The sequence below is a fragment of the Cyprinus carpio genome, chromosome B23, assembly GCF_018340385.1.
Source record: "Cyprinus carpio isolate SPL01 chromosome B23, ASM1834038v1, whole genome shotgun sequence".
Lineage (NCBI taxonomy): Eukaryota > Metazoa > Chordata > Actinopteri > Cypriniformes > Cyprinidae > Cyprinus > Cyprinus carpio.
Genome location: NC_056619.1, coordinates 6,797,203 through 6,810,593, shown reverse-complemented (window position 1 = coordinate 6,810,593; position 13,391 = coordinate 6,797,203). Strand labels below are relative to the sequence as shown.

The 13,391-nt window shown below is 35.5% G+C and overlaps 1 protein-coding gene across 4 annotated transcripts in view; it reads right to left on the bottom strand.

Annotated features, from left to right (window-relative positions):
• The window catches only part of tulp1a (TUB like protein 1a), an 11,495-nt gene extending 899 nt beyond the window's left edge, over nucleotides 1–10,596 (bottom strand). The window contains exons 1-12 of one of the 4 annotated variants that reach the window (XM_042751005.1): nucleotides 9,844–10,596; nucleotides 9,738–9,771; nucleotides 7,047–7,173; nucleotides 6,520–6,624; nucleotides 5,199–5,318; nucleotides 3,959–4,069; nucleotides 3,293–3,454; nucleotides 2,650–2,732; nucleotides 2,398–2,568; nucleotides 2,186–2,292; nucleotides 2,002–2,110; nucleotides 1,816–1,914 (exon numbers count right to left, since the gene is read on the bottom strand). In XM_042751005.1, the coding sequence (XP_042606939.1) occupies nucleotides 1,816–1,914; nucleotides 2,002–2,110; nucleotides 2,186–2,292; nucleotides 2,398–2,568; nucleotides 2,650–2,732; nucleotides 3,293–3,454; nucleotides 3,959–4,069; nucleotides 5,199–5,318; nucleotides 6,520–6,624; nucleotides 7,047–7,173; nucleotides 9,738–9,771; nucleotides 9,844–9,890 (1,275 nt within the window). In that variant the 5' untranslated portion in view covers nucleotides 9,891–10,596. Of the gene's footprint in view, nucleotides 1–1,815; nucleotides 1,915–2,001; nucleotides 2,111–2,185; nucleotides 2,293–2,397; nucleotides 2,569–2,649; nucleotides 2,733–3,292; nucleotides 3,467–3,958; nucleotides 4,070–5,198; nucleotides 5,319–6,519; nucleotides 6,625–7,046; nucleotides 7,174–9,024; nucleotides 9,667–9,737; nucleotides 9,772–9,843 lie in introns of those variants that run through there. The other 3 variants (XM_042751003.1, XM_042751004.1, XM_042751006.1) reach the window with 3 other exon arrangements.
• Between the last annotated feature and the right edge of the window lie 2,795 nt (nucleotides 10,597–13,391).

The following is a 13,391-nucleotide window of genomic DNA, read 5'->3' as shown; positions in this document are numbered from 1 at the left end:
GATAATAGCTGATAGTTAAGGGTCGTTCGCATAGAATGCAGATTTGCATGTCAATACACTTCTTTTCCATTGTTTTTCTATGCAAATACACACATCTAAGCATTGTGCTTGCATTTTTTGGCAGCATCTCACGAATGACACATTATTCTAAAAATGCAACACTTATGTTAAAAGAAGTTCTGTCATGACACCTCTCGGAGGGATTGGCATGGTAATGTACATGACAATGTTAATGTATTTGGTCTGGGCAGAATAGATCTGCTACGCTGCTGCTGCTGCGGTAGAGCAAGTACCGATACTTGCTACTGCCAATACATCCACAACATGCTGCTGTAAGCATGTAAGAAATATTGCTGCTGCAAATATATGATACATGAAATAACCCTCACCCCCCATAACGTACATGAATCACCTCAGCATATCTAAACAGGTGGAGCTGGGGAAGGTGGAGGCTTTCTGAAGCAGGCTGCAACTGCTACGGTAGGCCCTAGTCATATATTTGAATGCTGAGCAGCGAGCTCATTGGCTACCGATACAGGAGAGAACCAATCATCTGTGCCATGTGATAATGATGTCATTAGGTCAGTTTGAGTTAGACCTATCAGATTGCGCCATCTAGTTTCATGCCAGAACTGTATTTAAATGTAGAAGTTAAAGTTGCCTTTTCATTCCACGGCCATGTCTCACATTTCTTCATTGCAAAAACACATTGTTTTTATGGTCTGTAAAAATTTCTCAAATGGTAGGCAGTAAAACTATGCTACATTCTATAATACTTTATTTTTTTGCAAATACAAACAAATGTCTTTAGAGCATAAAACCATCCTCGAATTTGCTTTATCTATCTCTAATTTTCAATTTATTCAGTGCAAAAATGGTGTACAGGAAAAAGAAGGAAATAATTTATATATACGTACATATAATTTTATTACAATATTGAATCAGGACTTAGTGTTCTTTGGTTTGCTCTCTTTTAACAAAGTCACTTATGAAATTTCGCTACAGTTGGAATGTTGTTTTGGGCCGTGTATATTGAAGACATCATGTTAGTGTGCTAGGTTTTGAGAGACAGACATATCCCTGTTCAAAATAAAAATAACAAATCTTGCCTTAAGTAATATGTGTCAAATAAAATCATTTAGTCACCACTGAAAATTTGCAACCAAGCTCACTGAAAAAATGCTTTGTGACACATATAGAGTGAAATGGCTCAGAAAGGTTAACATGTTTGAAAATAACTTACCACATACACTAAACCCAACCCTAAAACAAACATGAGGAAAATGTGAAATAAAAATGCATTTGCTAAAGCAACCATGCCATTTTTACTTGCTTCTCCAAATCTTCAAACTATTTTCTTGTGACACCTTTGACAGGTTTTATACTTTAGTGTTTTATATAAAGTGCAATGCTGTAACACACTACCTACCAAGCAAACCAAACAAAAAAAAAAAAACAAACATATCTAACTGAAAACAAAAAAAAAAATTCATATAAAAAAAATCAACCACCAAAGTAAAAGTGTTCTCTGGTCATAGCACGGTGTTGTGTAAGGACCATGAGTCTATATTAATCGATAATCTGCCCCTGTAATTATTTTTTATAATTATGATTTATGTAAAAAGGAATAAAAGTTGTTGGTGTTTTACGGCCACTAATGTTCACATCAGCCATTAACTGCAGTGAATTCAAAGTAAAACAAAACAGTTCATTAGTAACTAAACTCACCGTTCGTGGACGTATTGAATTTACTCGCTTGCCTTTGTTGTTGCATATCACAGTCAGACATAACAGTGCAGTAGTAACTAAACTCACCGTTCGTGGACGTATCGGCACTCGCTCGTTATCGTCATCCATGCCTGGGATGATGACAGTCATTTTTCTGGGCCCTTTAAACCCCAACACATTTGTCTCCTGGACAGAAAAACCAGTCTATACTTTACACAGGAAAGATTTTCTAACCTCCAGGATGACTGATGTGGAATGGAAGTCAGCACTCACGTAAATGATAGCCGCTAGCTCTTGCCGGGCGTTAGACATGTCCCTGAGGGCACGGTCAGGGTTGAGACCGTTGTCAAACACTGTAAACTTGGTACCCATGAGATTGGACCTGAAGAGAATGAAGAATCAATAGCTCAGCAATAATGCATACTAGTTTGGGTACATTTTATATCATGCAAGTTACCTCAACTTTCCAATAAAATTTTCTCCGCCCCGAGACAGGTCAGTGGCATCTATGAAAAAAATATACGTTGCACTCTTTTTTCTTTTTCGACCAGCCAATAGGAAAACCTGCAGGATAGGGTGGAAGGGGATCTCAAATTTGCGTTAAACTACCCTTTCATTCACTAGAAAACCTTTCAGAATTGTCCGAACACATAAGTGAGAACAAGTCACCTTCTTGTCATTGTCTAAATGGAGGTAATAGGTTGGGTAGAAGCCTCTGTCCATGCCGCGCTTGTCTCGCGTCACTTTACACTTGATGGTGGTTCCCTGAGGTGCAGGCTGAAGAACAAACTCCTCGAGGTCATCAAACTCAATCTCTGGTGATGGAGGCCTCTCCTCCTCCTGTCACGAGAGAGATAATACTGTTCAGATTATATATTCTTTCCCTCAGGATGACATTGGCTTGGTTTACACTAGTCTTACCTTTTTCTTTTTCCTGCCTTTGCCTTTCTTCTTTCTAGGCACTTCTGTATCCTCATCATCACTTTCATCAGATTTAGCAGCATCTGCATGTTAAACAAGAAGTTATAATATTGTTGTATGAGCAGTGTAACAAAATGAAAGTTATTTTGTCTACAAGAAATGTGATATACTGTAGGGACTTTTCCTTGAAAATCTAAAATAAAAGTGTTTGATGTACTATGTACTAGAGCTGAAAAAGTTGGTGCAGAAACAGTTTTCACTCAGAAATTGCTAGTAAATTTCACAATTACAAATAAATGAGACATTTTGACGCAGAAAAACTAAAATAGTATTTTCTTGTAAAACATAATTCTTTAATCTTTGTCTACAACTTAAAAAAAAAAAATTACATTTCACCATTACATTTCTGTCAGAAATTGAAAATGACAGTATGAAGTAGCATGGATAATGTTACTGCATCCTGAAGATAACAATGTTATTAATCAATAAACAAACTATGAAGGAAGTCCAGCAGGAGTTGTGCTGTTCCTGGCTGTGGGGAAGCACATGTGCTTACAGTTGTTGAGCTTTTGTCCAAATGTTATAAACAAGCAGTTGAAGTTTTCCGTGCGAAGAGGGCGTTTACATTTAATCTTTCACTTACTCTTTTTCTTGTTGTTCTTCTCTTTGTCCTTATTACTCTTGTCTTTTTTCTTGTCTTTGTCTCCTCCAGCCTGAAACATGGAGGTGGAGTTGGCAGTGGATTTCTTTTTGCTCTTGCTGGGTTTAGTCTCTGGCTCACTCTCATCGCTGTCAGACTTGGTGACTGGAGCAGATGCACAGGATTCAGTCAACAAATGTAACAATTACACTATTAGTGATAAATATTCTTCAAAACACTGTGAACAAGCATGCATTATATTACACTACTTCAATTTTTTTTAATAGTTTATTTATTTACATGTGTGTTTGTGTGTGTATTGGATTAATTACTATTTTTCATTATTGATTATTTTTCATCAATATTCATTTTCATTTTTTTTTCTTAATCCAGACAGGATTTTTTTAAATATTATTATTAAATCACCATAAATTATAATACTACCATTATGTATAAAAACGTAAACATTTAAATAATATATTTTTTGTTTCACTTTACAGAAATGAGAAGTCATAATTACAGTAGACTGCACATTTGCCTAATATTTTATGCATTTTTTATCAGTTCTATTTTATTTTGATTTGTCAGACTTCATAAGATTTTCAATCTAGTTGTCTTTAGCAAAGCTATGATCAGTGTACAGTGTACTTTTAAGAAAAGTGAAATTACCTTTCTTTTTTGCGATAAAATCTGGTTTATCTCCATTTATCTGAAACATAGAAGCTGGCTCCTTTTTAGCCTTGGCTGTCTTTCCTCTGCTTTCTGATTCACCTTTACCCTCTGCAGAGATAATATGTTGGATTAAAAATTAGATTCGATAACTCAGTATTCTCCACTATTGTGGGCGGCCTACAACAAAACCTAGTGTTGATGTATGAGTCACTGAAGCTAGAGTTCATTCACAGTGTATTTAGCTGAGAGTCCTTATGTGATAGTCATGTTAGGACCAGTTCCCAGAACTCCCTGGGGTTATTCAGGTGCGCCAGCTCCAGATAATCAGCACAGCTTCCAGCTGAAGAGCAGTGTCTTTTTCAATATGGAAATGATGCTGCTAATGGTTTAATACATAGAGGACAGCTTGAATGTCAAAACAGCTTGGTCTCAGAGAGCCATTAGTTCTAATATCTCAGTCTTTTCTCCACCCACAATCATTGTTAAACTTGCTCATCGTGCATTAAACTTGCTCAAATGTTAAATAAAACCTGAATGCACACCCCTGAGGAGTTGTCTGTGAAGGTTTTCATTCATCTAGATCTTTGCTGAACGTCTGGTAAAACGTATTAGTTAGCAGCTGGACATTGTTTTCTAACTGTTGAAGACGGTCCTCCACTTATCCGTGTGGCTTGATCAGACACCCCCTGAGGAGTTCACCATCTGTCTTTTAACAACAGGAAAAATGAGGCCAAGTCTTTACAAGACGAGCAAATGAATCCCTAAAAGCCTAACTAAAATCAAGAGTCAAATTCACTATGAATGTCCCCCAGCTCATAGATAAAGCGCAGTGGTGATCTTTAAGAAAGATCTCACGTATTGTTCTGGCTAATCTTCTTAGCTCACGAGATCTAGCGCTAATCCTCTTCCTGAGCAGCAAACCCCCATGCATGTGTACATAACGACATTAAGAGTTACACACACTGAAGCCATTGTCTAACAGTTTCCTCCGACTCGATACCTCAAGTGATTGGCTCAGAGAGCGAAAAACAAACAAAAAAAACGAAAGCTTCAGGATTTCTGTTTTGAGGGACCACAAAAACTCTTGGAAAACACTCCCAACCCCCCAGCAAAGTTCAAAGTGACTCTTACAATAACATAAATGCTGCTTGACTGTTGAAACTAATGGAGCGGAGCTCAGAATGAACCTTGGCCTCGCTCATTAGCATGCATTCAAGTGTGAATACCCTCAGCTGACCTTTGGCCTTTGATTTCTTTTCTTTGGTGCCAGCAGGGGAGCTCTCTTTGGTGGTTTTCTTTTTAGTTTTCTTCTGTGAGGTCTCCTCTTCGTCATCCTCGTCATCTTCATCATCGGAATCTGATTAAAAAGACATCAGGGTTGAAGGACAAATCATATCAATTATCAAGGCAATGAAATAGAACTCAAACTGGTAAATATCACAGATTTGTGGTCTATGCAAGCCCAATTTCAAGGGGTTAATTACATTTATATATATATATATATATATATATATTATATATATATATATATATATATATATATATATATATATATATATATTAAAAACGTGATCTGCCTCTTAAATTACATCCCTCTTTCACATAAAGGATTATTTCAACCCAAAATGAAAATCTATTTTTTTCCCTACTATGGAAGTCAATTGGGGCCAACAACTGTTTAATTTTGGGATGAACTATTCCTTTAAGTCACTAAGATGTCTTGGGTAGTGCTGGTTATCATAGCTTCATTAGCCCCTGCTGGTGGATGTCGTAACTACACCATCTGATTGTAAAAGGGTCCTTGGCTGGCAATTTTTTTGCAAGAAACATGTATATATTGGCAATATATCGTCATTGTATAGTTTGTAGAAGGTAATGTTTTCTTACTGAAGGGCTCTCAAAAGCCTGCACTATAGCTTTTAAAACCCTGCACTATAGCTGCTAGTAAGGTTTGTGACTGTTTGTGTTCTTGTGGTGCCATCAGCCAATCAGTGTTGTGCACACTCATTAGTCACATTGCAATTTTGGTGCAAAATGCAAAAGAAAAGAAAAAGAAATCAAATTTAAAATAAGTCAACTCCCAATACAATAATTGAGAATGCAAGCAGATTTCTACAGGTTTTTAGACATAATTTGAAATTTTCCTTTCAGCTCCCCTCCAACAGCCTGTTGTATAGCGATCCAATCAATTCCCAAAGCATAACAAACTTACACTTGTCACATTTGGCATTTTTAAATGTAGAATTTTACGGTAATCCTGAGGAAGATAGAATGACTGAAACATTACTAATAACTTCATAATGATTCAAGTTTGAGTAGTGTTCAGGATTCATACATTTTTCACTTTTATCCAATGATTGGGTGAGTGAGACACTGTACAGTATCTTCTATCAACTTTCCAGTTTAAAATATTTCATGCAGTATTAAATGAAAAAATGCCTGTGTATGACTCAAGTTGCTGGTTAGGCTCCAGCATTGCTTCAACCCTACAGAACCACTGATTTTCATGTTTAGTAAAATATTTATTTGTCCCAGTTGACTATTAAAAAACCTTGTACCTTTCTTCTTCTTAGGAGTACTCTTGAGCTTCTTTTTTATGTTCTTCTCTGTTGCCTCTTCTTTGTCCTTCTCGGTTTTCTTTTTCTTTACCGGTTTGTTCTCTGCTGAGAAATAAAAAAGTAACATTTGTTTTAGCATTACAGTAAGACACTGGCCCCAAACGTGTTCTGACTCTAAGCACAACACATGTCTGAATGGCAGTGCACTTTGACTGTTTGACACTTGACTGATGATCTTTGACTGATCAACATGTCCGAGCTGAGTAACCCCAGGTGTAGTTCATCGAATTAACTGAGAACTAACATCCATTTCAAAACTGACAAACTAATTTTTCTGACATGGATTGCTTTCTGTAATCTAATGCAATGATGTGTAGCCACTGTATGTGTCTCTGAGCGCAAACTTGATTCAATGTCTATGTAACCACTGTTTATTTCATTTCTTAAGTAGCATCTAAATAATCCGAATCCTATAAGATGCAGTCCCTACAGTTGTCAATTGCATGTTTGAGATGCATCAGACTGACTCTTTGAGGGCGTACTGTCCTCTTCGCCTGACAACTCTTCACTCTTTTTAGCTTTGCTCTTTTTGGGTTTGGCTTCAGCTCCATTGGCCTTTCCAGAATCTGCCTCCGGCTTCTTCTTTTTTGTCTTCTACACTGTAAATGAAGACAATGAATGGCATTCACATTTCAAGGTTTTCTTTGTACATTTTTGTGATGGTTGTGCAAATTTAAGCAGATGTTTCGAACTTACCCATTGCCACACATCAATGAAAGCAAGCAAAATGATGTACAGAATACATTAGAAAAGTGCATGACTTAAAACGCGGGTCTATTATGTAAGCAACTTTTTATAAGTCATACATTTCACAATGCATCTTTGCAATGTAAGGATCATGTTTACACCTTTCTCAAGGCAAAAAATCAGTTCAAATTTTCTGTACATTTAAACACTGCTCAAACAAAGGAGGTTAAATCTGTTTGACTGGATGTGGCACACTGGTTTAAGACGTGACCTCTTTATGTACAGAACGCAGAGGGAGGCCAGGCTAGGTTAAGGATATGGAGAAAGTCTAATTCTTACACAGCCTGCTTCCGTACTGAACGGAGTGGGGAGCATATAATCTGATTAGTTCTGATCTTAAATGAGTATTTATAGACCTCGCTTTAACAAAGAGCAAAGACAGTGGGATCCTTGATTACTGCCGCCATGGCGATTTTACTTGCTTAGCATTATGGAAACCCCCTCCATAGACCGTTAGCCACAGTAGATTCAAGTGAGATTCTGTATTACAGAAGCATCCAAAAGCATCTGCTTGGCTGGCTGAGAAATATTGACTGGCTAGTTTTTAATTAGAGTTAATGTTTAAGCACTTTTCATAATTTCAGCTATGTCTCCTCTTTTGGGTCAGTGAGTTTCAGTGCCATGCTCCAGTGGCCTTGATCAACCCCTCTCTGACATATTCTTTCTCATTTTCTCCTCCCTTTATGGTTAAACAGGGAAAAGGAAACAGATGCAAAAAATATTTCCTGTTTTTGGAAAACAGACATTTAAAAATATCAAACATGGAAATCTGTTCAAAAGCCTGTACTTTCAATGACAAAAAAAAAAAAAAAAAAAAAAAGATTTGTTAAAATTATTTTCTAAAAAATGTTTGACATTCTAAAATAATTGTATAGCTTATTTTATTAGTTAAATATTAAATTATTTATTACATTCTTAAAATTTGGATTTATTACTTTAATTTTAACCGGGCATTTTAACCAATAAAGAGGTACCAGGAACCATCTAGGAACCAACTCAGTCCAGTTGCTGCCAATATTAGGAAAGCAGTGCTTTCCTTTTCTAAATCCTTTCTAAATCCTGCTGACATGAAAACACAATCAGTTTGATGATCAAAGAGTCAATTCAGTCAATCAAGATATTACACAATGCCTAGACTATGAACTATATCTATCTGAAAGGCTAAATGCTCCCTTGGCTTTTTTAATCCAGTGCCCAAATGTATTGTATTACAGCATTCCTCACACTAAAGTTGGTATAAAATATTGACAAATTTAAATTAAATGGCTTTCCTTTAAGGAAATATGCTAGGTTATGGATAGATTAATAAAATATAGATTCATGGATAAGATCTTGAGGCAATGAGGCAGAATGCATCTTTAAGGTGGATTGTTCCCTGCCATCTTAAAATATACATATTGGCAGATAAACTGGTTTTAAGGCTCTTGAGAACTATGTAAATCACAACCTACTGGATGTCATGTCCTGCCAAAGAACAAATAGACACGAGTGTTGACACAAAACCCCAATCAATCAAACAGACTTGCATTAACTTCATTTGACAAACCCAGGCTTGTTCTAGATCACAGAGCTACAGTATGTATGCCTGGTACATTTACTGCCTAAAACATCACATTTTATATTGATTTAAGACTAGTATAACTTAGTTTAGAAACTAGAAGCTCTTTTCAGCTCTAAGACACGACAGCTAAGATGTACCTTCTCTGAAGACATGGTTATTGAGATGACATCGGTTCAATAGTAAAAGTCCAGAGAGGAGAGCAGATGAAGCTGTCATGTGTGTTTATATGAGAGTGTGCTGAGAGCATCAGTGTGGCTGATTATGAAGGCTAGTTTAGTCCAGAGAACTTGATAATAGGATTCAGTGTAAAGCCCATCTGCCTCAGGAACAACCAAAACAACTCAAGTGGTACAATTAACACGACTGCAAAAATAAGTCTCCTTTATTACGCTCTCAGATAAAAAATGGTGTAGTACACTTTTGAAAGTACCTTATTAGTAGTACCTCAAAGTTACATATTAGTAGCTGAAGTGTACTTATCAGTACCTCCATAAGCAGCTTTTGTACTTTTTTGTGTGTGAAAGTGTTAGGTACAAATGTTAAAAGGTACCTTACTGACCCCCAAATGGTATACCTCAAAGATACATACTAGGACTTACACCTTTTGAGAGATACACCTTTTGAAAAGGTACTGACCCAGTTAGTTTTGTAGCTTATTTTCTGAGAATTAATTTATTTTTTATTTATTTAATTTATCCAAAAATGTTATTTATTGGGAGTTTAAATGGGGAAAAAAAGTGTGCTCTCAGACTTTTCGACCCACATTAAAGCAGACTTGCACCTGAATGGAGACAGATTGAGACATGCACAAACTTACACAAACACACTGTACGCTTGATGTATAACTCACCTGTACTGACCTTTTGGAGTCATTGTTAGGAAGGCTAAGATATAAATCAGCATTATTAGCAAAGCAGCTGCATTTATTACAATATTTGCAGTAAAGTACTGCTCACCTGTTTTCTGTCCAAACCTCCTGTAAGATCTCTTTCTGCAGAGGCATCAAGTGAAGATCGCAAAACCTCCCAATTCTTCTTGAATAAAATCTCCAAAGCTCAATCAGTCAGTTGAATCCAAAAAAAAATCTCAAAGTATCAAAGCATGCATCAAAATTACAACTGATAATTATTAACTACTTTTTTCCTCCTTCTCTTGTTTTCTTTCAGTTCTGTGGCCTATAATACATTCTATGTGTTGCCTATGTCTTTTGCACTTGAAAACATACAGGTTGGGTTTTACTGGTCGTCTTAAAAGGCGAATAAGATGCTGTTTCCCAGCATGCATTTAGCTTTAGTGTGCCATCTGTCAATAGGAGACAAACCATTACAAAACCAGTCACTGGAGGTCTAACCCATCCACCTGCAAAGCCCCACTGGAAGATTTAATAGGATTGTCATCAGAATTAGAGGGGAGCCACATGTCTCTTTGGGGGATTTGCTGCATAAAGCTCACACATAGGTACATATCATTAAAATAATGCTGTATTAATTTAATACAGGTATATACAGTAGCAAAATACATTATCATTAAATTCATAAAAGCCATTGATTTATGTCACATTATAGCATGACAGTGATTTATTTATTGATTTATTTTTTTTATTTTGTCCTGATAATTGTATTATTTATAATCGTTTACACTATTGTAGGAGTCAGTATGTCATACAGATATGAAATAAATAAAGCAATGTGCATTTCAAGAAATAAAAAAAAACACCTATTTAAAAATAGCTTTGTAATAGTACAATAATAAATCCTAAATATTTTAAATAATGTCCAGAAATGCCACTTATAATATAATAAAAAAATTATTAATTACTTTTTTTAAAGATTACTAAAAAATACCATGTTTTTTTTTTCTCAAAATTTAGCATGTGTTGTTTATAATTGTTTGTGAAATTTACAAGCTATTTCTGCATGAAAATTTTTCTACACCACTTTTTGTTTGTGTAGGCCTCGTGTAGAATCGCAAATGATCATGTATAAACAATAATAAACAGCATGTTTAAATCATAATTCTTGTAATTATCATATATTATAATTATCATAATTCTTGCAAAAACACTAGCAAATGTATCTTTTATTTGTGTACAGGATCAGGTTCATGTGTATAGCTTTGTTTTATTTTATTTTATCTTATTTCTTCTGTATGTAGTTACCAATATATGCCACAAGAGGGAGAAGTATTGCAGCATTTGATGTAGTGCTGATAAAGTCAGTTCATTCAAGCTATAATTCTAATATATTTTAAATATGACACAACATTATAGTGCAAACTGAAGCACTTTTCTATCATTGGCCAGCATAATGTATGCATTATAAAATTATGCATGTTAATTAATACAGTACATTTACCCTTAAAAAAAATGTTTTCACTTTATATTGACCCCACACAATAAATTAACACAACTTTTAATAATAAGTAATGTTTAAATGTATGTGTGCACTTTGAGGGCCTCCCATGCATCAAGAGCTCCATCTAAAGCGTGGACTAATTGAACCTCTCCATTTCCTGTCCCTATACTCACGAGTATGTGGGCTGGCTGCCAAGTGCTGAAAACACGACTGCATCCTTAACCTGTAGCTTTAATTATGAGCCCAAGGGGCCGGTTGCATAAACTGTTTAGACTAGTCTTAAAAAGTTAGTCATCTAATTTTTTTATCTTTAAGACTGGTCATGACTTTTTAAATTCAGTTATGAAAAGGTAGATTGGTCTTATTTGTATTGGAAAAGTAAGATTGATTTCCCCTTGACAACTGCTAGTTGGTCAAACTAGTTCTTAAGACACAGTCTTAACATGGTTTATGCATGGTTTTTACACTAAGTTTATGCAACTGGCCCCTGAAGTAGGGTGTTAGAGTTCAGTGGCCTGGCATACATCTCCTCCTGACCCGAGGGGTCCAGCTCTGTCCTCTATACCCCTCTCCCCTGCCTGATTATGGCAGTCTAGACTAATGGATCTCCTGGCTGGCCTGCTCTCTTTGACAGCCTTCCCAACAACTGGCATCACGCCCAAGAGAAGCTAGTGAATTGACCCACTGTGGCGAAGCTCCTCGGGCCTTAAAGGGACAGTGTCATGCTACAACTTGCCGCCGACCAAGTTCCTGCGTGCTTTTTGTGTTTTCACTGGGAAAAATATAGGGGGAATTTAGGTTAATCAGGACATATTTTTCCCTGTCATCTCAATGGCAAACATTTACCTGAATTCATCCCTGCTGTTTAGATTTAGTTTTTAACTCTAGACATAATCAAATACACATAAGTGTCATTATACATGAAACATGCCCTGTTTAACTGACCAGAGTAAAAAACAAATTCACAATAGTTTCTGTTTTGGGAAACTTAATGGAGCTTTTGATTCTGTCTCTTTTAAGTGTAAATTTGGTCTCAGATGCTTCTCCAAAACAAAACAAAATAAAACGAAGCAAAGCAAAGCAAAGCAAAGCGAAATGAAACAAAACAAAAAACAAAAAAAACAAAAAAAACAAAAAAAAAAAAAACAAAGTGAAGAGAAGTGAAATGAAACAAAACAAAACAAAACAAAAAACACTTAATATTCTTAAGTGTGAACTAAAATATAGACATTTAACTGCATGCTAATTATAATTATATGAAAATACTATAATTTAAATTCATATTACATGCAATTAGTTGAAGTTGGAGTAAGAGTTCTTTTTGACCCACTTATGTAGGAATTAAGTAAATCTTTATGTTATTTAATAATTATGTCTATTGTCTTTTTATGGTAAATTAGGATAATCTAATGAAACTTGTCTGTAATGTATTGAAATAGTATACTTGCAATTACACATTTGTAAGGATGAAGTTGCAATTTAGTATTTTTTTTTTTTAATATTAACTTTATTGTAATATTGCACAATACTCTAGTTAAAATTCTAATCAAGTGCTTTACATGTGATTTAGTATGTTAGTCAACACATCAAAATAAGTGAACAAAGATTATTAAAATATAACGATTTCAAATGTACTTTACAGTAAAACTTTTTATTTGACATTATTATAAACTGCACTTTGTAAAAGTGCACTCGTGTGTGTAAAGAAATGCATGATAGTGAACTCTTTTTAAGTACACTTAATTGACCATTTATTTTATTTGTATTGTATTATCTTCAAGTATTTTTTAGCTTTAAAGCAGTTTATATTCATAAGAAAAATACTATTCCTAATGGTTAGAGAGTTCACGTGTGTTCACGGTGTGTGTGTGTGTGTGTGTGTGTGTGTGTGTGTGTGTGTGTGTTCACTATACCACGACTGAGGTGCCCTGTGTAAGCCCCCCCCCCCCACCACCAAATGCTCCCTGTGTGTGTGTGTGTGTGTGTGTGTGTGTGTGTGTTCACTGCTGTGTGTGTGCACTTTGGATGGGTTAAATGCAGAGCACAAATGGGTCACCATACTTGGCTGTATGTCACGTCACTTTTTTTTTTTTTTTTTTTTTTTAATTAGAGTTTTGTGTTGTTAGCTTAGGAACATGCTAACAGCAAAA